The following is a 26,719-nucleotide window of genomic DNA, read 5'->3' as shown; positions in this document are numbered from 1 at the left end:
ATCATGTACTACTGAATCAAAAGCTTTGCAGAAGTCTATGTAGATTGCATCTATTGCTTTTCCTTGATCAAGGTTGGTAGTCCATATGTTTTTGCAGTGGAGAAGTTGTAGGTTACAAGACAATTTTTTTCTGAAACCAAATTGTTTATTAGAGAGAAGGTTGTTTGTTTCGAGATGGAGTGTAATGGATTGGTTTATGATGGATTCCATTACTTTGCATGAGACACAACATAGAGAGATAGGTCTGTAATTTTCAACAAGGCTTGGATCTCCTTTTTTGAAGATAGGGATGACTGTGGCTAGAGACCAGAGTTTTGGAAGGGAACTAGTTTTGAAGGCTTTATTAAAGATTATGCTTAGGGGTTCAGCTATATTAATTGAAAGTTTTTTTAAAAAAAGTATGCACATAGTCCATCTGGTCCAATAGATAATGATGGTTTCAGGTTGCGAAGGGCTTTTTCAGCATTATCTTCTGTGAAGTCTACGTGTGTTAAGTCGTTGTTATCTTCTGTGGAGTCTATATGTGTTGAGTTGTTGTTAACATTTTTGGTACAATTGAGGAATGTTGGATATGAGCCATCACTGTTTACAAAGACTGAGCCAAAGAACGTGTTAAAGAGGTTTGCTTTAACTGTTTCGTCAGTACATTCTTTACCGTTAGATTCTTTTAGTGGTGGAATGGTTCTTGTTTCTTTAAGTTTATTGTTCACAAAATTATAAAAAGCACGACTGGAATTGGTGCGTAGAAGGTTTTCTTCTTGTTTAGTGTGGTAAGTGTTACATTCTGTTTTTATTTGGTTGCAAATATTTTTGTAGCGGTTTTTGAAGTTTGCTACATAACCTTTTTTGTTTTTTTTTCCAGAGGGATTTTTTTTGGGGATTGCAACTTTTTTATTGATATGAGAAATTTGCTTTTCCTTTTGATTTTGGTGATGATTTGTGGTACATATAGTTTGATGATTTTATTGATTTCAAGTAGGAATACTTTATAGTGGTCTTCTGTAGTGATACAGGTTGAGAATAGATTATGCCAGTCAAGAAATGAGAGATCATTGTTCATAAGGTCATAGTTGGCTTTTTTTAAATTGTAGTTTGGAGTACTATTGTTGAGACGATTTATGCGAGGGTGTATGTTTAAATAAAAGTTTATCATGCAGTGGTCGCTGTTGGAAAAGGGTTCTTTTACTTGTAGTCCATAAATTGAGTTTGCGTTATTACAAAAGATGAGGTCGAGGCAGTTCTTGAGTCTAGTATTGTTAGTTACTAGTTGTTCAAGGCCTAGGTTTGTAACTGCATTGTATAGAGTAGTATGAATTGGTTCGGTTGTACATTCATTTGTTATCCAGTTTATGGAAGATAGATTTAGGTCTCCCAGAAAGATGAGAGTTTGTGATTTAGTTTGTGTGGGTGGTCACATTCAGAAAGTGGATACTTCCAACTTTTATAATTGGTCTTAGAGGCTACTCAAGATTCTCTCTTGCCCCCATTTTTTAAACTTTTACATGAAACTACCTAAAGAAATCATCTGGAACTGTGGACTGAGATGTCATTAGTGGGCTGAAGAGATTGTTAGGTAAAGGTAAAGATTCCCCTCCCACATATGTGCTAGTCATTCCTGACTCTAGAGGGTGGTGATCATCTCCATTTCAAAGCCGAAGAGCCAGCGACTAAACGCCAAAGGCGCACGGAACGCTGTTACCTTCCCACCAAAGGTGGTTCCTATTTTTTCTACTTGCATTTTTTATGTGCTTTTGAACTTCTAGGTTCACAGAAGCTGGGACAAGTAATGAGAGCTCACCCTGTTACACAGCACTAGGGATTTGAGCCGCTGAACTGCCGACCTTTCGATCGACAAGCTCAGCATCTTAGCCACTGAGCCACCCTGTCCCTGAGGAGATTGTTAGTATACCCCAAAAAGAATGATTAAAAAAGATGGAAATCTCAAGTAAAACACCTTCATAATTGGATAGAACTGCTTGCGGAGCTGCCTGGTCTGGAGATATTTAAACACTGGCCTAGTTAGAATTAGGGATTACATGGGAAAATGGGGGTTTCTCCCAAGCATGAGGAAATTCACATGAGGCCCTGTTCAAACAACTACCCATCTTTTACAGTGCTCTCTGGGACCGATTTGCACACAGAATGACTTGTTAATCAGATATATCTCTTCCATTAATGTAGCCCAGTACTGGGCTAGAACTACATAAAGCTTTTATCAAAGCTTTTAAATTTTTTAAATATTAAATTAATTAATCCCCCCCTTTTTAGTTCCTGCATTTCTGACACAAGATGAAACAAGTGTGCAAATGACACTCTATGTAAGCTCTGTTTTTCATCATTTCATCCTAGGGAAATGGCTGAAATGAAAAAGAACCAGAAGTGTAATGGCGAGACTGGATGGAAAATAGTGGGCTCCAATGAGCCTTGCAAAATCCAGCCAGACAAACTGCTGTCAGGGGGTCTTCGAACCGGAACCATCTTGGAGGGATGGCGAAGAAGGAGAGGCACCTCGGATGACCAAGAGGAACAGGCAAGTTCCTCGAAAGGTCGGAGGCAGCTCTCTGAATCGGCGGTGGGGTGGTGCCCATTAAAACGACTGCTCTGAAGCTGGGGCAACCGGACTAAGATTTGTGCAGGAGCGATGTTTGAATAGAGTATTGTTACCGGGTGAGTGATTGGCCAACTCACAGGTAAAAAGAAATTTTTAAAAAGCTTAAAAGAGGTCCTGCATAGAAATAAGCGGCTAATTGGCACTTAGGGATTTTAATTGGAAGGAGAAGAATAAAGAGACAGTTAAAGGACTAAAGCCCAAAAAAGAAAACTTTCTACCTGGACTTAAAATTGGATTTGGAGATATTAAAAATAATAGAGGAAAAAGAAAACCGAGAGAAAACACTCTTTAATGAAGATCTGAATTATCTGTGATAGTTTTGATATTGAAAGAAAGAACAAAGAGGAAGCTAAAATATTAAAGCACAAGAAAGGAAATTTTATAATTGGATTTAAAATGGAATTTGGAGAAATTAAAAACATGCTACTTTGTTGTCTTGGGATTTGTGGATTAGAGAGAGACATCTGCTGGTGGAAAGAAAATGCTATAACAATTGTTTTGAAAATTGAAGGAACAGCAAGGACCTTGACTACCATGAGAAATTTTAAGGAGTATTTGTTTATTTTTAAACAGCTGGGTCTTGACTTTGAAAGGAGGCAAAAAAGAACAAAGCCTTAAATTGGAATGGACTAGATAAATATTCGAACTGGATATTATTTGGAAATTAAAAAAGAGAGAGACTACATGGACTTGAATCTTAATTAAACATAAATTAAAATTTAAAAAAATTGAATTGACAATATGGAGCATTGAGAGTATGAGTAACTAATGGAGATGCTTAAAAATGTGCGTGAAGCATTTAAGGGGAATAAAGAAGCAGAAGCCTGGTTAGAATACACAAAAAAGAAAAAAGATAATATAAATGAGAAGCAAGAACACGAAGGGAAAATAACTGAAGATAAAAAGATAAATAATTATACTGGGATTGACAGTGACAAAAAAAATGGATGGGGGGAATATCCCCCCAAAAAGAAGGGAAGAGAAGGAAATGGGAAAAGACTGGGTAAAAACAGGGGGAGAATTATGAAGTTAACAGTTTAAAAGTTAGAGAAAGGATTCAGGGGAAAATATACTAGAAATAGAAATAGAAAAAGATAAGAGAATGGGATAAAAGGAGAAAAATATTAAGAAGTGGAATTTTGGAGAGGCCAAAAGAAAATGGTTAAAAGGAGAAGAATAATGGAGAGAAGGAAGGGAAACAAAGCATTTATTAGTTGATTTAAGGGAACTGTTAATAGTAGAAATTGTATGTAAGAAGCAAACAAGATGAAATATATTGTTTATTGTAAAATATATCAGCAGATGTAATATGAAATGCAGTTTGGTTTAACTATGAAAATAACTGAAATTAAGATATAAAATTGAAATGTTAGTAAATTATGAAATAAAATAATTAATTGATGTTAGAATAAGAAATTAGGAATTAAGGAAAATAAGAGGTGGCAGGTTAACTAAGTTAAAAGGTTTCAATGTAAAAATGGAATAAGATGAAATACATTGTTAATAATCAAAAAATGTGATGGGGATTTTGAGAATCCTATTCAAGAAATGGAGAAAAAAATCAGGGTTGCTCGGATACCATTTTGGAAAATATTGAATTGAAAATGAATATAACAATGGAGAGAGAATGGAAAGAGTAGTAGAGGGATAGAAGGTGGGGAGAAGAGAGGAAGGAGAGAGAGGAATAGAAGAAAGGGAAAAGAGGAAGAATGGGAGAGGAAACGAGTAGGAGAGAAGGTTAGAAAGGGAGGAAGGAAGGAGGATTGGGGAAAGGAAGGGGAAATAAAAAAGGAGTAGGAGAGGAGGAAAGAAGAAAGTAGAAAAGGATAGAAGAAGAGAAGGAAAGGAAAGAGAGGAGAAGGAGAAGAAGGATTGTTGTAAAATAAGGGAGATTTTGGAGTCCTATGGACAACCATTTAGATATGAGCCAGCAGTGTGCATCAACTGCCAAAAAAGCCAACATAGTTCTGGGCTGCATAATCAGAGGGATAGAATCAAGATCACGTGAAGTGTTAATACCACTTTATAATGCCTTGGTAAGGCCACACTTGGAATATTGCATTCAGTTTTGGTCACCACGATGTAAAAAAAATGTTGAGACGCTAGAAAGAGTGCAGAGAAGAGCAACAAAGATGATTAGGGGACTGGAGGCTAAAACATATGAAGAACAGTTGCAGGAACTGGGTATGTCTAGTTTAATGAAAAGAAGGACTAGGGGAGACATGAGATCAAGTGTTCCAATATCTCAGAGGCTGCCACAAAGAGGAGGGGGGTCAAGCTATTCTCCAAAGCACCTGAGGGTAGGACAAGAAGCAATGGATGGAAACTAATCAATGGGAGAAGCAACTTAGAACTAAGGAGAAATTTCCTGATAGAACAATTAATCAATGAACAACTTGCCTGCAGAAGTTGTGAATGCTCCAACACTGGAAATTTTTAACAAAATGTTGGATAACCATTTGTCTGAAGTGGTGTAGGGTTTCCTGCCTGGGCAGGGGGTTGGACTAGAAAACCTCCAAGGTCCCTTCCAACTCGTTGTTGTTGTTGTTGTTGTTGTTGTTGCTGTTGTTATTATTATTATGTACATCATAATAAGTATAGAAGAATTAAGATAAGATAAAAAAGTAGGGAAAAATAATATTTTGGTAGAGATTGAAGCTATGTAAAGTGTATTTGGATATGATAAGTTGTATAAGATATGATTCGGTCATTACTCTGTTCATAAAATATGTTATGTGAAAGAAAAAATTAATAAAACTTGATTCAAAAAAAAAAGAGGAAATGGCTGAAACAATGAACAGGTTAAAACTTGGGCTCAGGAAGAAAACCATACTGCTGATCTGGAAAATCCTTTTACAACACTTCATTTATAAAAGACAGCACTTCATTTATAAAGTCATTTATGCAATGCGTACCTTTTGAATTCAGCATGCTCAGAGGAGGTGCAGTTAGTGCCAATGGCTAGGCATGGTTTTATAACCAATTTAGGGCACTTCATGTTAAAGTAAAACTCATTTATTGGGTAAGATGCAGGGTTGATGACTATAGCGTCCTTTTATGCAGAGCTCCCTTGAAGATAATTTAAAATTTGCAGGTAGAGCAGGAGCTGGTGGCCAGAACTTTTGCAATTGCTATGTGACATTCAAACCAAATTCTTTATCAGTTGCATGGCTTCCTATTAATTTCCAAATCCATTTTAAAATACTAATTTTAACCTTTAAAACCGTCCATGAACAAGAACTCTGTTCAGCTGAGAGATTATTTTATTTCTATATACAGTACTTTTTGGAGTATAAAGGTAAAGGTTCCCCTCGCACATACGTGCTAGTTGTTGCCGACTCTAGGGGGCGGTGCTCATCTCCATTTCAAAACTGAAGAGCCAGCGCTGTCTGAAGATGTCTCCGTGGTCATGTGGCCGGCATGACTCAACGCCAAAGGCGCACAGAACGCTGCTACCTTCCCACCAAAGGTGGTCCCTATTTTTTTCTACTTGCATTTTTACATGCTTTCGAAACTGCTAGGTTGGCAGAAGCTGGGACAAGTAACGGGAGCTCACCCCGTTACACGGCAGCACTAGGGATTCGAACCACTGAGCTGCCGACCTTTTGATCGACAAGCTCAACGTCCTAGCCCCTGAGCCACCGCATCCCCTGAGTATAAGACACACCTTTCCCCCCCCCCCAAAAAATAGGGTGAAAATCTGGGTGCATCTTATACTCCGAATGTAGCCCCACCCAGCTTCTCAAATGGAGGTTTCAGAGGCTAAAAGAAGCTTCAGAAAAGAAGCCCCCAGGCTTTTTTTCTGAAGTTCTGTTTTGGAGGCTTTTAGAGGCAGGAAAAAAAAAGCAAAAAAAAAAGCAAGGCACAGAGCTCATAACCAAGGAACCTGTTGCTAAAATTCACCTCTGGGAACAGCTGATTGGGGGTATTCTGGGAGGCTGATCCACCTGCCAATCAGCTTTTTTCTTATTTTCCTCTCCAAAAACTAAGGTATGTCTTATACTCTGAAAAATACAATATTCCTTTCTGGGAAATAAAACCAGCCTTTTGGATCCTGTATGGTTACCCACCATTCAGAATTATTCACATCGTGCATATTCAGGATCAGATAGTCTCTTTGCTGGCCGCACATTCCTAGAACCCTGCAGAATTTGGCAGTTTCAACCTATTGCTTTGTAAAACATTCTGAAAAGGTGTTTATTCCTGCCCATATGTGCTTAATGTACTTGGAGTACAAGAACGTCTTGTTTCATTTTGATTAAAATCATCTGTTGCATTTCTTGGTTCTTGGTAGTTATTTGTGTTTTTAAAGCCAGTTTCGTGTACAGCTCAACCTACGACCACAACAGAGCCCAAAATTTACACTTGCAAAGTAAAAAATTTGTGAAGTGAGTTTTGCTCCATTTTCTCGCCACATTTGTTAAGCGATTTATTGCAGTTGTTAACTTAGTAACACGGATGTTAAGTGAATCTGGCTTCCCCATTGACTTTGCTTGTCAGAAGGTTGCAAAAGGGGAAATCACAGGACTCTGGGACATTGCAAACGTGCTAAATGTGAGTCAGTTGTCAAGCATCCGAATGTAAGTCACGTGACCATGGGGATGCTGCAATGGTCCTAAGTATGAAAAATGGTCATAGGTCACTTTTTTCAGTTGTAACTTCAAATGATCACTAAGCGAACTGTTGTAAGTTGAGGACTACTTGTCCTGGCTTGCAGGCAGGGCAGTGTACTTTGAAAGGCCACTTAAAAATTGATTAAACAGGAACCAGACAGCTTCCGCTTGAAAGGAACTTGGCTAATTAGCTTTTTTATTTTTTTATTTTTTATTTATTTATTTATTTTGTCAAATACATATTAAATAATATATAAGTATAAACATGAAATGAATACATCAAATGAATACAGCTAAAGGGAACATTAAGACAGGAACGGTAGGCACGCTGGTCCTCTTATGCATGCCCCTTACAGACCACTTAGGAATGGGGTGAGGTCAACAGTAGACAGTCTTAGGTTAAAGTTTTGGGGATTTGGGGTTGAGATACGGAGTCTGGTAGTGTATTCCAGGCATTAACAACTCTGTTACTGAAGTCATATTTTCTACAATCAAGATTGGAGCGGTTCACTTTAAGTTCGTATCTATTGTGTGCTCGTGTTTTGTTGTGGTTGAAGCTGAAGTAGTCATTGACAGGAAGGACATTGTAGCAGATTATTTTATGAGTTATGCTCAGGTCATGCCGAAGGCGGCATAGTTCTAAATTTTCTAAACCCAGAATTTCAAGTCTGGTGGCATAAGGTATTTAAGTGTGTATTTATGTGTCCAACACACATAAGCTTTGTGTGTGTTGGACACTATGCTATTTGACTGGAAGGCTATCAGGAATGCCAGCATTGTCAACTTGTAGTGTGCATGTCCAGTAGCAAAGGCCTCATTCTACCATCAGGAGTTGCAAGATTTAGTGATGCTGCATATAAGCAAGCAAACAAACACATTTGTTTTAATTTCTGCATAACACCTGAAAGTAACCGAACCGTAAAATCTCAGGAGTCTGGGCGAGGTAACAAAATCCATTAGAGTTAGGAGATCAGTAAATCTAAATAAATAAATGTAACCAGAAGATAAGGTTTCAGGACTTGGCAGTGAAGTTGCTGTGCTGTCTTTTAATAAATTTGTCTTACATCAGAGGTGTCAAATTCAATTTCATTGAGGGCCACATCAGGGTTGTGTTTGACCTCGGGGAGACCGGGGGTGTGGACAGCTCGATGTCACTCCAGTCAGTGGCTGTGGTGGCCCAAGCGCTCTGCTAGCGAAAACAAGTTCCCGAGCTCCATTTTCACTGGCAGAGTTTTCGCTGGCAGAGGTTTTTACTGTAGGAGGCAATGGCAGCTGAAAATGGAGCTCGGGAGCCTGTTTTCGCTGGCAGAAGCATAGCTGGCCAGTCCTTTGTTGTTTCCAGGGTGGCCCCACCAGTGGTGGGTTTCAAATTTTTTTAGTACTGGTTCTGTGGGTGTAGCTTGGTGGGTGTGGCATGGCTTGGTGGGCATGGCTTGGTGGGCATGGCAGGGGAAGGATACTGTAAAATCTCCATTCCCTCCCCAATCCAGGGGAAGGTTACTGTAAAATCCCCATTCCCTCCCGATCAGTTGGGACTTGGGAGAATAGATGAGAGTGTGGCCAGTCAGAATTTTTACTACCAGTTCTCCGAACTACTCAAAATTTCTGCTACCAGGTCTCCAGAACTGGTCAGAACCTGCTGAAACCCATCTCTGGGCCCCGTGGGCCAGATCTAAGTACCCTGCAGGCTGGATCCAACCCCTGGGCCTTGAGTTTGACACCCCTGTCTTACATCATGTTCAGCAGTTCGATTCTGACCAGCTCAAGGTTGACTCAGCCTTCCATTCTTCTGAGGTCGGTAAAATGAGGACTCATTTTGTAGGGGGGAGGGCAATATGCTGACTCTGTAAACTGCTTAGAGAGTGCCGTAAAGCCCTGTGAAGTGGTATATAAGCCTAGGTGCTATTGCTATTTCTATGATCACATGCCTTCTGATAGGGACTACTTGTGCAGTTCTTAATTTTTTTAGGGCAAGGTTCACAAAATATTTTGCACCCACCTGTGTTGAGTAGATATAGTAATGGAAATCAAGAATACATTTTATTTATTTATTTATTTATTTATTTATTTATTTATTTATTTATTTATTTATTTATTATTCCAATTTGTATACCGCCCTTCTCCTGAAGGACTCAGGGCGGTTTACAGCCAAATAAAACAATACAAACAATACAAAAGTTAAAAACTCTCTCTGTAATAAGTGATTGGTTTGATTTAACAGAGGAAAGAATTTTGAATATAGAAGGTTATGACTTGCTATATGGATGGCATGCATATTTAATTTATGACAAAAAAGTGGATAAGGCCTTTAAAAATCATGTGTTAAGAACTGCTCTTCTGCGTGTTTGGAAAAAATACTCTTACAAACTAAATTATAAGGTTCCTATATGGGCAAGTCCTAGACATACAATAGAGAATATAAATATAGAACAGAATCAGGAAATGATTACATATAAAGATCTTTTGTATACTGAAAGAGGTAATTTGCAATTAAAATCTCTGCACGTACTAAAAGAAGAAGGGAAAAATTATACTTGGTTTCAATATGAGCAACTACGTGCTAGATGGAAGGAAGATCAGAAAATTGGTATAGAGCAGAACGAGGGAAATTTGGTAAAGCAAATTAGAAATCAGTCTCAGGAGCATATAAAGAGATTGTATAATGTGTTACTTGAAATAGATTCTGAAAGGGACTTGGTAAAGGACTGTATGATAAAGTGGGCACAAAATTTTCAGGAGCCAATATTATTGGAAACTTGGGAAAAAATTTGGGTTAGAAATGTTAAATTCACATGAGCACAGAATCTGAGGGAAAATTTTTATAAAATGTTTTATAGATGGCACTTAGATCCTAAGAAATTATCGTGTATGTACCCAGATATGCAAGCAAAATGTTGGAGATGTAATTGTGATGATGCTACATATTTTCATATTTGGTGGACTTGTAAGGATATAAAGGCCTTTTGGATAAAAATTTGGTGGATTTTACAAAATGTTTTGAAAAAGAAGATAAAGTTCCTGCCGCAATTTTTTTGTTGGGAATTATTACGGACTGTACAGTAATTGAGACTAAATTGATTTTAAATCTAATAACAGCAGCAAGATTACTAATAGGACAATACTGGAAGAAAAAAGAAGTACCTACAATAGAAGAATGGATATTGAAAGTTGCCAATTTGGCTGAGATGGCGAAGATATCAGCCTTTTTGAAAGACAATACGCAAGAAAGATACTTAAAGGAATGGAAAAAATGGATTGACTATATTCAAAGTAGATATCAGACTAAGAGTTATCAGACTGTTTTTGAATGATTATGATGTATTATTTTTGATTGTTTTCGGGGGAAGTTAGGAATTGATGATTGTAGGGGTATAATTAAGTTGGGACGAAATTTTTTTAGCATATGTTTGTTTTATCTTTACCTTGTGCTCGTTCTGGGAAGTCGGGGGAGGGGTTGTGAAGGGAGGGGAGGAGGGGGAAGGGAAAAATTTTTTTCTGTAAAACTTTTTGAATAAAAAACAAAAGTTAAAAACATATTTTGTTTAAAAAACTAATTCAATTTGGCAAAAAATTAAAAACTCTAGCAAAAACCCCCATTAAAACTATTAGGCCAGCCCTGCGCGATGAAATAAAAATGTCTTTAACTCGCGGCGAAAGGTCCGGAGGTCAGGGAGTTGTTGTATCCTTGGAGGCAACTCATTCCAGAGGGCAGGAGCCCCCACAGAGATGGCCCTCCTCCTGGGGGTCGCCAGTCAGCATTGTCTGACCGATGGCACCTGAGGAGGCCCTCCCTATGGGAGCGCACTGGTCGATGGGAGGCAATTGGTGGCAGCAGGTGGTCCTGTAAGTAACCCGGTCCTATGCCATGGAGTGCCGTAAAGGTGGTAACCAACACCTTGAATTTCACCCGGAAGACCACCAGAAGCCAGTGCAGCTTGCGCAGGAGAGGTGTTATATGGGAGCCTCGAGGTGCTCCCTCTATTACCCGCGCAGCAGCATTCTGGACCAATTGGATCCTCCGGGTGCTCTTCAAGGGGAGCCCCATGTAGAGAGCATTGCAGTAGTCCAGGTGGGAAGTGACGAGGGCATGAGTGACCGTGCATAAGGAATCCTGGTCTAGGAAGGAACTGGCGTATTAGGCGAACCTGATAAAAAGCTCCCCTGGTGACGGCCGTCATATGTTCTTCTAAGGATAGCCGTACATCCAGGAGGACGCCTAGATTGTGGACCCTTTCCATGGGAGCCAATAACTGGCCCCCTACAGTCAGCGATGGAATCAGCTGGCTGTACCGGGATGCCGGCATCCACAGCCACTCAGTCTTGGAGGGGTTGAGTCGCAGCCTGTTTTTCCCCATCCCCATCCCCAACATGATCATCCCCAACATGATCATCTTGGAGCAATCAACTTCCATCCCTGGAGGTTTTCAAGAAGAGCTTGGTCGTCCATTTGTCTGAAATGGTGTAGGGCAGTAGTAGAATTCAATTTTTTTACTGCCGGTTCTGTGGGTGTGGCTTGGTGGGCATGGCTGGGGAAGAATACTGCAAAATCCCCATTCCCTCCCCACTCCTGGGGGAAGGATACTGCAAAATCCCCATTCCCTCCACACTCCTGGGGGAAGGATATGGCAAAATCTCCATTCCCATCCCACTATGGCTCCAGCCAGAGGTGGTATTTGCTGGTTCTCTGAACTACTCAAAATTAATGCTACCGGTTCTCCAGAACCAGTCAGAACCTGCTGAATAGCACCTCTGGTGTAGAGTCTCCTGCTTGAGAAGGGGTGGTGGTCGGACTAGAAGGTCCTTTCCAACTCTGTTATTCTCTTAAACCTGTGGTGTAATCCTTGTATGGACATTACCTTTCCTCTTATCCCCAGATGCCGTTTTTCCTTGTGGTGAGTTTGCTGGCGATATCACAACCTGGCCATGGAGCAGTCCATCTGAATATCACAGAAGGTAAGATTCCTCCTTCTGCTCTTGGGCCTCTTTCTCTGGGCACTCCAGTTCCTTGTGTTGTGCATACCCCCAAGATGGTACATTCTGATCTAAGACAACATGCTACTGTTTCTCTAGCGTGCAATACCTGTCTAAGCTCTGCTCAAAACAATACTGTGTTTTCCCCGAAAATAAGACCCTGTCTTATATTTTTCTGAACCCCGAAATAAGCGCTTGGCCTTATTTTCGAGGAGGTCTTATTATTTTGAGGCGCATGGAGCAAGATGGGGCTCCTCTTGCCATCTTACCTGATTTCCAGCTCTGTCTCCCTAACCCTAACCAGAGGAAATGGCGGGGACTGGCTGCACGTGCATTTAAATATTTTCGGGGAGGTCTTATTTTTGGGGAAGTCTTATTTTTGGGATGTGGGTGTTTTATTTTAACGCATGCACTCAAAAGCCCGATTGGGCTTATTATCCGGAGAGGTTTTATTTTCAGGGAAACAGGGTATCTTTATATTTAAAACGTCTTAACGTTGGTTTTTAAAAAAAAGACCCAAATGAATCTTCTGAGTCATGTGTGATGGAGGGAAGATGGTGGAAAGAGGGCCTTCCTTTTCCTGGTTCACCAACCTCACTGCCCTCCAAGGTACGCAGGCAAAGACAATCAGGCTTGGATTTTCTGCAGGCAAAACAGGGGTTCTAATGGAGGCCCAATCAGCCTCCATCCATTTGGTATTTTTGAAAGGTTAAACAAGAAACCAGCATACATTGTTAGAAATTGCCTCAGTCTTATAATTTGACAATTCCCCAGTAGGCATGGGTTGCTTGTGAGCCGTCACTAATAGACCAGGAAAATTCTAGTCATCCTTTTGTTTTTGTTGTTAAGTAAATATCTGTGCTGCTGTATTTCATGTAGAGATAATTCATGCAGAGACTGTGCCATAATGTTAAAAAAAGGATTGAACTCACCTCAGACCTTGAAAGCTCATGATACTGCAACTGACCTACTTAATGGATCATTAACTTGTGGAATTTATTGCTACAAAACAAGGTGACGGATTCTGACTTGGATGGACTTAAGAGGAGGAAGGACTGGAGAAATCCTGGCTAGTCTGGTGAGGTGAGGGATTGAGATGGCACCAGTGGTGAGATCCAGCAGGTTCTGACAGGTTCTGGAGAACCAATAGCGGAAATTTTGAGCAGTTCGGAGAACCGGTAGCGGAAATTTTGAGTAGTTCAGAGAACAAGCAAATACCACCTCTGGCTGGCTCCAGAGTGGGGTGGGAATGGGGATTTTGCAATATCCTTCCCCCAGGAGTGGGGAGGGAATGGGGATTTTACAATATCCTTCCCCCAGGAGTGGGGAGGGAATGGGGATTTTACAATATCCTTCCGCCAGGAGTGGGGAGGGAATGGGGATTTTGCAATATCCTTCCCCCAGGAATAGGGAGGGAATGGGGATTTTACAATATCCTTCCCCCAGGAGTGGGGTGGAAATGGAAATCCTTCCCCTGCCAAGCCCGCTAAGCCACGCCCACCAAGCCACACCATGCCCACCAAGCCACGCCCACATAACCAGTAGTAAAAAAAACTTGGATTTCACCACTGGATGGCATGGTGGCATCTTCTAATATTTGAGGGGCTGCCACAAAAAAGAGGGGTGTGTGTGTCAACCTATTCGCTAAAGCACCTGAAAGCAGTACAAGAAGCAATAGGTGGAAACTAATCAAGGAGAGGACAAACCTAGAACTAAGGAGAAATTTCCTGACACTGAGAACAATTAACAAGTGGAGCAGCTCAACTTCAGAGGCTTTGGGTGTTCCAACACTGGAGGTTATCAAGAAGAGACTGGACAGTCATTTGACCAGGATGGTAAAGGATCTCCTGCCTTGAGCTGGAGGTTTGAGTTGAAGACCTCCAAGATTCCTTCCAACTCTGTTATTCTGTTAAGTCTATGAAGGATGGGTCTCTCAAGGATTTGGTTCAGTTGGGGACAGCCTGCTCCAAATACCAGTAGCCACGGAACAAGAACAAAACAACTAGACACAAGGACAGTTTTCCCCCAAATGCCATCACTCTGCTTAACTAATTCCCACAACACTGTCAAATAATTTACTAAGATTAAATTAGTATTACTATTATTCTTCTCTTCCTTGCTAGTATCTATCTCTTCCCACTTGTTACTATAACCATGTTGCTTGTATCTTTCAATGATATTGTTATGTATCTTTAAATATTTTGGCGGGAAACAAGCACGTTGCTGATTGGTTGAAGCTGCCGGTTAAACAGTATATAAAGGGTTGTTTTTCCCCAGCCAGGTTGCTGGGTTCACCCTATATTAAAGAGCTGTTGTCACTACCCTGGTCTCCAGCCTCGTTACTTCCCGAACTTAACACTGGCGACGAGGATGGGATTTCGAGGCTAAGGAGCACCAGAACCGAGCTGAAGCACGGAAGAACCGAACCCAGCAAACACAGGGCAGAAACGCGGAGATGGCCAGTTACACTCCGCCCGCGCCGTTTGACCCAGCTAGAGAGAAATGGGGAACGTACATGACCCGTTTCGAAAGCTTTCTAGAAGCCAACGAACTGCAAGGAGTTCCAGACAACCGCAAAAGGGCATACTTCTTGAGCCACTGCGGTCCCGAGGTCATCGACATCGCGGAAGCCCTGGCAGAGCCAACGCCGATACAATCGGTATCGTGGCAAACTCTGCAAACCTTACTAAAAAACCACTTCGCACCAACGCCGTCCAAATCGTCGGCGGTTTGAATTTGGAGGCGCCGACAGCTGAGGCGAATCCATCGGCGACTACATGGCCGCCCTGAAAGCCTCCAAAGACTGTGGGTACGAGACCTGGACGAGGTGCTGCTGGAGCAACTCATCAGGGGTCAGAGACATGCGTTTGCGGGCGGCTGCTATCGAAAAGCAATCTGATGCTGGCAAACGCCCTGGGCGAAGCCAGGCGCATGAAATGTCCACCCAAGCGGCGGAGACCCTGCAAAAGCCTCTCACACCAAAGGCGAGCACAAAGTCAACCCGGTGCACCAGAAGAGATCCAAACCGAATCTGATGGTGAGGATGAGGAAGGGTTTGTCGAACCGAGAAACGGGCAAGAGGACCGGGACGAATCACGGAAGTTGCGGAGGTCAACACCAGCGCCAACACTGCAAGTTCAAGGGCGCAACATGTCGGCGGTGCGAGAAGAAGGGCACCTAGCTCAAGTCTGTCGAGCTCCCCAACCTTCCCGCCGAAAATTCAAATCGGCCAATCAGAGCTGGATCGGCAAGGCGACCCGCGATTGGCTCAAACAAAAAGGCGCGATTCAAACCAAACGACTGTGGTCATAGGCGCGCCTCAACCCGGTGGAGAAGAAGATCTTCACCAAACCCAAAATAGAAGAAGTACGGTGCCGACTGAAGTGGACACGGGTCAGCGATCACCATCATGTCCTGGGACACTTTGGCGAAGTCACTGCCATCAGTCGCGGCGCCACCTGCAAACACAACGCTACGAGTCACGACTACCAAGGGAATCGCATCCCTGTTCGAGGGACCACCTCTGTCCGAGTCGAGTACGGACCACACAAGAAGACCCTGCCCATCACGATCGTCGAAGGGACCCTGCCTAGTTTGTTGGGACTAGACTGGTTTCGTGCACTGGGCATGGGAGTGACTGGCATCTACAGAAGTGACTGTAACCTGAAAGACATACTCATGAACGAGTTCGAAGATGTCTTCAAGGACTGCCTGGGCAAGTACAAGGGGACCCCTATTTCCTTCAACTTAGACCCCCAGGTAGCTCCCATTAGGTTAAAGGCAAGGAGAGTCCCTTTTGCCCTTAAACCTAAAATTGACAAGGAGCTAGATAAGCTCATAAATCAGGGGATTTTGGTGCCAGTCGATCACGCAAAGTGGGAGACGCCAATCGTCACCCCAGTAAAACCAGATGGGTCAATTAGAATCTGCGCTGACTACAAGGCGACGCTAAACAAAGCCTTACAGAAAAGCGCTTACCCGGTTCCCGTGGTGCAACACTTGCTGCACTCTTTGGGGCAAGGGCAAGTCTTTGCAAAGTTAGACTTGGCTCAAGCCTACCAACAACTGCCCGTGAGCGCCAACACAGCGAAGCCCAAACGATTGTAACTCACAGGGGCATTCAAGTGTACCCGATTACAATTTGGGGTGAGTGTGGCACCAGGGCTGTTCAAAATTTAATGGAACGACTTCTGCAAGGGCTCCCAGGGTAGTTCCTACTTGATGATGTATTGATATCAGCAGAAAACATAGAGGAATTGGGGGAGCGTCTGAGAAAGGTTCTGGGCATTTTCCGGTCAGGCGGACTAAAGGTTAAAGTGAACAAATGCCAGATAGGGGTAGAATCCGTCGAATTCTTGGGCTACCGAATAGACAAGAAAGGAATTCACCCCACTGAGAGCAAGGTCAAGGCAATCAGAAAGGCTCCAGCGCCCAAAAACAAAACAGAGCTCCGTTTCTGCTGCAACAGCCTCCTGCAACCCTCTACCGGAGGGTTGGGAGTTTGGAGCTTGGGAGTGCTGCCCATGGCCCTCCCAAGCTCTGTTTTTGCTGGCAGAGGCACCGCAGGCCGACCCTTCACTATTTCCAAGACAGCCCTGTGAGCCAGATCTAAGCACCCCGTAGGCCGGCTCCGGCTCCAAGGCCTTGAGTTTGACACCCCTGTTCTAGTCCAACCACCTGCTCGCATGCCAAAAATGGGGGGAGTGTGTGGGGAGGGGTCGCACGTGCATGTGCCCACACCCATAATGCAATTCACATACCCCTGCAGCCTGTTTTGGGCCTGGCAAGCCTCCCTGAAGCTTACTGGGACCAAGCCGTGGAGTGAGGGGGGGTGCGCCGCACCCCCTGCAGCCCGTTTTGGCACTGGAGGATGCACCACTCCCCCTGCGCTCCCCCCACCCTCTGCGCACGCATGCGAGACTCCCTCCCGCCCCTGCACATGCTCATGAGACCCCTGTACATGTGTGCGCATCTCCTGCATGCGCCCCACCTCCGCGCCAGAGACCTAAAAATCAGTCTGCTGGGAGGAGTTCCACGTGCATGCGCGGTGGAGCGGAGGTAGGCAACAGCTCACCTGCCTGCAGAGGGGGCTCCGCGTGCCATCTGTGGAACGTGTGCCATAGGTTCGCCATCACAGCCCTATATCATTTCAGTCAAGTGGCTATCCAGTTTCTTCTTAAAAGCCTTCAGTGATGAAGCGCCCACAACTTCTGAAATCAAGCCTTCCACTGGTTAATTGTTGTCACTGTTAGGAAATTTTTCCTTAATTCCAGGTTGTTTCTCTCCTTGATTAGTTTCCATCTATTGTTTCTTGTCCTGTCTTCAGGTGCTTTGGAAAATAAGTTGATCCCCTCTTCTCTGTTGCAGCCCTTCAAATACTGGAATAGCATTATTCAATGCTATTTTGTCATTGCTACCCCTTCTTTTCTCTAAACTAGCCATATCCAGGTTCTGCGGTCATTCTTCATATGTTTTAGTCTCCAGGCCTTTTATCATCCTAGTTGCTCTTCTCTGCACCTTTTCCAATGTCTCAGCAACATTTTTGTAACAAACCTGGATGCAGAATTTCAGCCATGAATGCATTCATTCTTAAGGCCTGGTCTAGTGCAGTCACAATTAGCCCAGTGGTGAAATCCAAATTTTTCTACTACCGGTTCTGTGGGCGTAGCTTGGTGGGCGTGATGTGGCTTGGTGGGTGTGGCAGGGAAAGGATACTGCAAAATCCCCATTCCCTTCCCACTCCTGGGGGAAGGATATTGCAAAACCTTCATTCCTACCCCACTTTGGGGCCAGCCAGAGGTGGTATTTGCCAGTTCTCCAAACTACTCAAAATTTCCGCTACTGGTTCTCCAGAACCTGCTGGATATTACCACTTAATTAGCCCCTCTGCCTCTTTCTTTAACCTTCCTATTTTAGCCATTATCAGATCTTATTATCTGCTTTGCCTACTAGCTGTATGTGTGTACTGGCCATGTAAAATATTTTGCCTTGCCAAATCTTTCTGTTCTTTGTTTGGTCTTGGGAAAGTCGGAAAGTAGGGCTTTCGAGCAGTAAAAACCTGCTCTCGGCGATAGCCTGCTCATCCAGTATCATAGCTCATTGCCATTAGTGCTGGTTTGCGATGCCTCCCTTACGGGTGGGGCTGTGCTCAGCCACAGACTTCCAAACGGCACAGAAGCCCCTATAGCCTTCTACTCCAACGGCCCCAGTCAGGAATGGGAAAACCCCAAGGGCCCTGGTCAAGAATCCACATTGATTTTGCTGGCCCTTCCACGGCCAAACCTTCCTAGTGGTTGTCGACGCTTTCTCTAAATGGTTGGAGATCATCCTCATGAAATCCATGACAGCCGAGGCAGTAATCGCAGCCCGCGCCACCTATTCGCAACCCACGGGTTGCCTGACACTCTGGTGTCCGACAACGCCCGCAATTCACGGCAGCCCAGTTTGAGGAATACTTGGCTGATGAGGGCATCAGACATGCCCTCTCTGCGCCTTTCCACCCTGCGTCGAATGGCCTTGCAGAGCGTTCCGTCCGGAGCGCTAAGGAGGCATTGTCCAGGCTCAAGCCAGGTGACTGGCAGACAAAGATAGATTTCTTTCTGGCCATTCAACATAGAACCCCCAGCACTGCTACAGGCAGAAGCCCAGCCGAATTATTGATGGGACGGAAGCTCCGGTGCCCACTTGACCGTTTGAATCCCCATTACACACCAGAGGGCTACAAGGGGGAACTGGAAAAAAACGAGAGAAATGGGCATAGGCGACCGAGTGTGGGCCCGAAACTATGGGGACGGCCCAAGTTGGCTAGCAGGGCAAATCATAAAAGCAACCGGTCCAAAATCATACTTAGTTGAGTTAAAAGACAACCGAGTATGGAGGCGCCACATAGATCAGATAAGGAAACGAATAGCTGAACAACCCGAGCTAAAAGAGACAGATCATGACCACTCATATATTGAACCCACAGCAGACCATAACCCGGGGGAGGCGCAAGACTTAGCTGAGGTCCCGGAGGTCCAGCGACGCCATCAGGTTCCCAATGGAAACAGCAGGGAAAACTCTAAAAGTAATCCAAGGCCGGATGGCCAAGAAAAAGAGTCTGCAAGTAATCCAGGGCCCGATGGCCTAGAGAAAGAGCTGGGAGGAGAAAACAGCCCCTCCGACCAACTCAAAACACCACCCAGGACTGAACCGCGCAGGTCCGAAAGAATCAGGAGACGCCCAGGTTATTTGCGTGACTACGTCGAAAAATAACATGTAAATAATATGTAAATAGTGGTAAAGTGTTTTCTGGGAGGGGAGGAGTGTTATGTATCTTTAAATATTTTGGCGGGAAACAAGCACGTTGCTGATTGGTTGAAGCCGCCGGTTAAACAGTATATAAAGGGTTGTTTTTCCCCAGCCAGGTTGCTGGGTTCACCCTATATTAAAGAGCTGTTGTCACTACCCTGGTCTCCAGCCTCGTTACTTCCCGAACTTAACAGATATTGTTTTTATTTGTTTCCTAGTATGATTTGATAACTTATTAGTAACCTTGACTATCACTAAATGTTGTATCTTTTTATTCAATGAATGTATTTTATTCTCCTTATGTACACTGAGAGCATATACACCTAAGACAAATTCCTGGTGTGTCCAATCACACTTGGCCAATAAAGAATTCTATTCTATTCTATTCTATTCTATTCTATTCTATTCTATTCTATTCTATTCTATTCTATTCTATTCTATTCTATTCTTCTTCCTTGTGAACACCCTAGAGGCAGTGGTGGGATTCAGCCAGTTCGCACCACTTCGGGAGAACCGGTTGTTAACTTTCTGAACAGTTTGGTGAACTGCTTGTTGGAAGAAATCACCGGTTGTTAAATTATTTGAATCCCACCACTGCCTAGAGGCATATGTCTGACCATTGTCAACTACAATGGGCCTTGGCTCATTCCAGTGTGGCGAGGCTTACATACTTATGTTAATTATTGTATCTCTTATTATTGTATTTGGATGCTTTTATATTATTCTCTTTTTGCTGTATTAAAACAAAGATGATAACTTCTTACACTACCTGGACCATTGTAGTATGACAGGTAGGGTATAAATAAATAGAATGAAGTTCAGAGTACCGGAAAGTTAAATCTAATATTATATAAAATGAGATCCAGTAATAAAGAAAAAGATACCATGAGCAGTAACATGGGCAAGATGATGTGTATAATAATTGGCAAAGTTGTAAAATTGAAGATGCCAGAGAGCAAAAGCGGCAATAGCAGTTAGACTTATATACCACTTCATCGTGTTTTACAGCCCTCCCTAAACACCAGGGCCTCTGGTGGCTCAGCAGACTAAGTCTGTCTGTTATTAACACAGCTGCTTGCAATTACTTGCAATTACTGCAGGTTCAAGTCCCACCAAGCCCAAGGTTGACTCAGCCTTCCATCCTTTATAAGGTAGGTAAAATGAGGACCCAGATTGTTGGGGGCAATAAAAGTTGACTTTGTATATAATATACAAATGGATGAAGACTATTACTTAACACAAGTGTAAGCCGCCCTGAGTCTTCAGAGAAGGGCGGGATATAAATTCAAATTTTTTTTAAAAAGTTTACAATGTCAGCATCCTGTGTTCTCATTTGACCCAGCCCTAAAGGATGGAAGGCTGAGTCAACTTTGAGCTTGTCAGGATCGAAGTCCTGGCAGTGGGCAGAGTTTCCTGCAATATTGCATTCTAACCACTGTGCCACCGTGGCTCTAGTAGCCAGAGTTTCCAAAACAAGAATGGCATAGGCATAACTCTTGAGTTTTTGAGAGTCAAGCAGTAAACAAGTTTAATATACTATGGTTGATCACACAGTCAGCCAGATGTTTAGATTTGATCTGGCATTTTTGCCTATCCATTGAGTACTGCACTACTTACGGACCTTGGTTAGGCAGATGTTGTTGTAGATATTATTGTTTAACAATAATTGCAAGATGTAAGTTGTTTCAAGTAAAGCCACAATTTTTCAATTGACTAGTAGTAATTTTGTCAGTGTTGATGTTCAAGTGCTGCTCCAGATGTTTTTTGGAATTGCGCTCAAGGTGCCAATTACAATTAGTACCTTTGCTTGTTTTGCCATTGTTATTCTACTTCCATTTGGTCATCATATTTTGTGATTTTTTTCTCCAATACTTTCTCTTCTTTACTGCTGTCTCTAGATACTGCAACATCTATATCTTTTTTTTAATCAACGATTGTTAAGCCTGGGGTGTTATATCGCAGTTAATTGTCAAGTTTGAATCCTAAAATCCAAGAGCACTTTAGATTCTTCATTTTTTTATTACTTGTCTGTTTTGTAATCCCACCAGTTCTTGCTTTCAGGCGAATGGTATTTCTTGCATTTATTCCAATGCATCAGGGTTGCTACTTTGTTATTGCATTGTTTGTAGTCAGTCTGTGAGATCTTACTGCAGCAGATAACTAAGTGATCCACTGCTTTTCCCAGTTTTTTTAGAAGAGGCAGCTTTTGCTGTGTATTGCTAGCTACTCAATTCCCATCATTCGTAACAGAGCTGGAAGCGACCTTGGGGATCTTCTAGTTCAGGGGTATCAAACTTGATTTAATTTAGGGCTGCATTAGGGTTGTGTTTGACCTGGGGGTGGGGGTGGGATGGGCGTGATCAGCTCTATGTCACTCGGGTTGAGGGTGCCTGTGGTGGCCCAAGCGCTCTGCCAGCAAAAACAGAGCTCCGTTTCCTGCTGCGACAGCCTCCTGCAACCCTCTACCGGAGGGTTGGGAGTTTGGAGCTTGGGAGTGCTGCCCATGGCCCTCCCAAGCTCTGTTTTTGCTGGCAGAGGCACCGCAGGCCGACCCTTCACTATTTCCAAGACAGCCCTGTGAGCCAGATCTAAGCACCCCGTAGGCCGGCTCCGGCTCCAAGGCCTTGAGTTTGACACCCCTGTTCTAGTCCAACCACCTGCTCGCATGCCAAAAATGGGGGGAGTGTGTGGGGAGGGGTCGCACGTGCATGTGCCCACACCCATAATGCAATTCACATACCCCTGCAGCCTGTTTTGGGCCTGGCAAGCCTCCCTGAAGCTTACTGGGACCAAGCCGTGGAGTGAGGGGGGGTGCGCCGCACCCCCTGCAGCCCGTTTTGGCACTGGAGGATGCACCACTCCCCCTGCGCTCCCCCCACCCTCTGCGCACGCATGCGAGACTCCCTCCCGCCCCTGCACATGCTCATGAGACCCCTGTACATGTGTGCGCATCTCCTGCATGCGCCCCACCTCCGCGCCAGAGACCTAAAAATCAGTCTGCTGGGAGGAGTTCCACGTGCATGCGCGGTGGAGCGGAGGTAGGCAACAGCTCACCTGCCTGCAGAGGGGGCTCCGCGTGCCATCTGTGGAACGTGTGCCATAGGTTCGCCATCACAGCCCTATATCATTTCAGTCAAGTGGCTATCCAGTTTCTTCTTAAAAGCCTTCAGTGATGAAGCGCCCACAACTTCTGAAATCAAGCCTTCCACTGGTTAATTGTTGTCACTGTTAGGAAATTTTTCCTTAATTCCAGGTTGTTTCTCTCCTTGATTAGTTTCCATCTATTGTTTCTTGTCCTGTCTTCAGGTGCTTTGGAAAATAAGTTGATCCCCTCTTCTCTGTTGCAGCCCTTCAAATACTGGAATAGCATTATTCAATGCTATTTTGTCATTGCTACCCCTTCTTTTCTCTAAACTAGCCATATCCAGGTTCTGCGGTCATTCTTCATATGTTTTAGTCTCCAGGCCTTTTATCATCCTAGTTGCTCTTCTCTGCACCTTTTCCAATGTCTCAGCAACATTTTTGTAACAAACCTGGATGCAGAATTTCAGCCATGAATGCATTCATTCTTAAGGCCTGGTCTAGTGCAGTCACAATTAGCCCAGTGGTGAAATCCAAATTTTTCTACTACCGGTTCTGTGGGCGTAGCTTGGTGGGCGTGATGTGGCTTGGTGGGTGTGGCAGGGAAAGGATACTGCAAAATCCCCATTCCCTTCCCACTCCTGGGGGAAGGATATTGCAAAACCTTCATTCCTACCCCACTTTGGGGCCAGCCAGAGGTGGTATTTGCCAGTTCTCCAAACTACTCAAAATTTCCGCTACTGGTTCTCCAGAACCTGCTGGATATTACCATAATTAGCCCCTCTGCCTCTTTCTTTAACCTTCCTATTTTAGCCATTATCAGATCTTATTATCTGCTTTGCCTACTAGCTGTATGTGTGTACTGGCCATGTAAAATATTTTGCCTTGCCAAATCTTTCTGTTCTTTGTTTGGTCTTTCTTGGACACCAGTTTGGTCTCTCCGGTATTCAGTAAGCCTTCATGCTTTACTGGTTTGGATGCATCTTCTTCACTGTCCTTCAGATATTCTTCCAGTGCCCTTTTTCCTTCTTTAACTGTCTGATGTACTTGCAACATTCCACGCCCACCTATTTTCCTTGGTAAGTAGGGTCTGTCAAATTGCTGAGTTGTGTGACAGGCATGATTCATTGTCATTATTTTTCTGGTCTTCCTACCCAGGGCTTTTAGTTCTGTTTAAATCCAGTCTACTATTCCATTTGTGTACCTAATGACTGAAATTATCCAGGTGTAAATTGCCTTGAAAATATTTCCTCCACTGAGTTTGGACTATAAGATCTTCTTCACTCTCTCATGATGAATTCCCCTTTAATCTTCTTCTTGACCTCGGTGTGCTTGATGTTGTCAGTTTGAAGGGCCCAGGTATTTACAGTGTTCTTCCTCAACCAGACTTTTGATCTCATTTCCATAAAGCATCTTCAATGTTCACTATTTTTTCCATGCAGATGGCAAGGGTGCTTTTCCATACAGCTTCAGAACATCCATGCAAAGTATAGTCTGGCAGATGTTTTTTGGAATTGCGCTCAAGGTGCCAATTACAATTAGTACCTTTGCTTGTTTTGCCATTGTTATTCTACTTCCATTTGGTCATCATATTTTGTGATTTTTTTCTCCAGTACTTTCTCTTCTTTACTGCTGTCTCTAGATACTGCAACATCTATATCTTTTTTTTTAATCAACGATTGTTAAGCCTGGGGTGTTATATCGCAGTTAATTGTCAAGTTTGAATCCTAAAATCCAAGAGCACTTTAGATTCTTCATTTTTTTATTACTTGTCTGTTTTGTAATCCCACCAGTTCTTGCTTTCAGGCGAATGGTATTTCTTGCATTTATTCCAATGAATCAGGGTTGCTACTTTGTTATTGCATTGTTTGTAGTCAGTCTGTGAGATCTTACTGCAGCAGATAACTAAGTGATCCACTGCTTTTCCCAGTTTTTTTAGAAGAGGCAGCTTTTGCTGTGTATTGCTAGCTACTCAATTCCCATCATTCATAACAGAGCTGGAAGTGACCTTGGGGATCTTCTAGTTCAGGGGTATCAAACTTGATTTAATTTAGGGCTGCATTAGGGTTGTGTTTGACCTGGGGATGGGGGTGGGATGGGCATGATCAGCTCTATGTCACTCGGGTCGAGGGTGCCTGTGGTGGCCCAAGCACTCTGCCAGCAAAAACAGAGCTCCGTTTTCTGCTGCAACAGCCTCCTGCAACCCTCTACCGGAGGGTTGGGAGTTTGGAGCTTGGGAGTGCTGCCCATGGCCCTCCCAAGCTCTGTTTTTGCTGGCAGAGGCACCGCAGGCCGACCCTTCACTATTTCCAAGACAGCCCTGTGAGCCAGATCTAAGCACCCCGTAGGCCGGCTCCGGCTCCAAGGCCTTGAGTTTGACACCCCTGTTCTAGTCCAACCACCTGCTCGCATGCCAAAAATGGGGGGAGTGTGTGGGGAGGGGTCGCACGTGCATGTGCCCACACCCATAATGCAATTCACATACCCCTGCAGCCTGTTTTGGGCCTGGCAAGCCTCCCTGAAGCTTACTGGGACCAAGCCGTGGAGTGAGGGGGGGTGCGCCGCACCCCCTGCAGCCCGTTTTGGCACTGGAGGATGCACCACTCCCCCTGCGCTCCCCCCACCCTCTGCGCACGCATGCGAGACTCCCTCCCGCCCCTGCACATGCTCATGAGACCCCTGTACATGTGTGCGCATCTCCTGCATGCGCCCCACCTCCGCGCCAGAGACCTAAAAATCAGTCTGCTGGGAGGAGTTCCACGTGCATGCGCGGTGGAGCGGAGGTAGGCAACAGCTCACCTGCCTGCAGAGGGGGCTCCGCGTGCCATCTGTGGAACGTGTGCCATAGGTTCGCCATCACAGCCCTATATCATTTCAGTCAAGTGGCTATCCAGTTTCTTCTTAAAAGCCTTCAGTGATGAAGCGCCCACAACTTCTGAAATCAAGCCTTCCACTGGTTAATTGTTGTCACTGTTAGGAAATTTTTCCTTAATTCCAGGTTGTTTCTCTCCTTGATTAGTTTCCATCTATTGTTTCTTGTCCTGTCTTCAGGTGCTTTGGAAAATAAGTTGATCCCCTCTTCTCTGTTGCAGCCCTTCAAATACTGGAATAGCATTATTCAATGCTATTTTGTCATTGCTACCCCTTCTTTTCTCTAAACTAGCCATATCCAGGTTCTGCGGTCATTCTTCATATGTTTTAGTCTCCAGGCCTTTTATCATCCTAGTTGCTCTTCTCTGCACCTTTTCCAATGTCTCAGCAACATTTTTGTAACAAACCTGGATGCAGAATTTCAGCCATGAATGCATTCATTCTTAAGGCCTGGTCTAGTGCAGTCACAATTAGCCCAGTGGTGAAATCCAAATTTTTCTACTACCGGTTCTGTGGGCGTAGCTTGGTGGGCGTGATGTGGCTTGGTGGGTGTGGCAGGGAAAGGATACTGCAAAATCCCCATTCCCTTCCCACTCCTGGGGGAAGGATATTGCAAAACCTTCATTCCTACCCCACTTTGGGGCCAGCCAGAGGTGGTATTTGCCAGTTCTCCAAACTACTCAAAATTTCCGCTACTGGTTCTCCAGAACCTGCTGGATATTACCACTTAATTAGCCCCTCTGCCTCTTTCTTTAACCTTCCTATTTTAGCCATTATCAGATCTTATTATCTGCTTTGCCTACTAGCTGTATGTGTGTACTGGCCATGTAAAATATTTTGCCTTGCCAAATCTTTCTGTTCTTTGTTTGGTCTTTCTTGGACACCAGTTTGGTCTCTCCGGTATTCAGTAAGCCTTCATGCTTTACTGGTTTGGATGCATCTTCTTCACTGTCCTTCAGATATTCTTCCAGTGCCCTTTTTCCTTCTTTAACTGTCTGATGTACTTGCAACATTCCACGCCCACCTATTTTCCTTGGTAAGTAGGGTCTGTCAAATTGCTGAGTTGTGTGACAGGCATGATTCATTGTCATTATTTTTCTGGTCTTCCTACCCAGGGCTTTTAGTTCTGTTTAAATCCAGTCTACTATTCCATTTGTGTACCTAATGACTGAAATTATCCAGGTGTAAATTGCCTTGAAAATATTTCCTCCACTGAGTTTGGACTATAAGATCTTCTTCACTCTCTCATGATGAATTCCCCTTTAATCTTCTTCTTGACCTC

At 43.7% G+C, this 26,719-nt stretch overlaps 1 protein-coding gene across 1 annotated transcript in view; it reads left to right on the top strand.

Annotated features, from left to right (window-relative positions):
• GABBR1 (gamma-aminobutyric acid type B receptor subunit 1) overlaps window positions 1-26,719 on the top strand; it is a 238,597-nt gene that overhangs the window by 111,248 nt on the left and 100,630 nt on the right. The window contains exon 3 of the mRNA XM_058167527.1: window positions 12,099-12,177. Within this exon, the coding sequence (XP_058023510.1) occupies window positions 12,099-12,177 (79 nt within the window). The remainder of the gene's footprint in view (window positions 1-12,098; window positions 12,178-26,719) is intronic.

The sequence above is a fragment of the Ahaetulla prasina genome, chromosome 2 (genome assembly GCF_028640845.1).
Source record: "Ahaetulla prasina isolate Xishuangbanna chromosome 2, ASM2864084v1, whole genome shotgun sequence".
Classification (NCBI taxonomy): Eukaryota; Metazoa; Chordata; class Lepidosauria; order Squamata; family Colubridae; genus Ahaetulla; species Ahaetulla prasina.
This window is presented reverse-complemented; position numbering and strand designations above follow the sequence as displayed.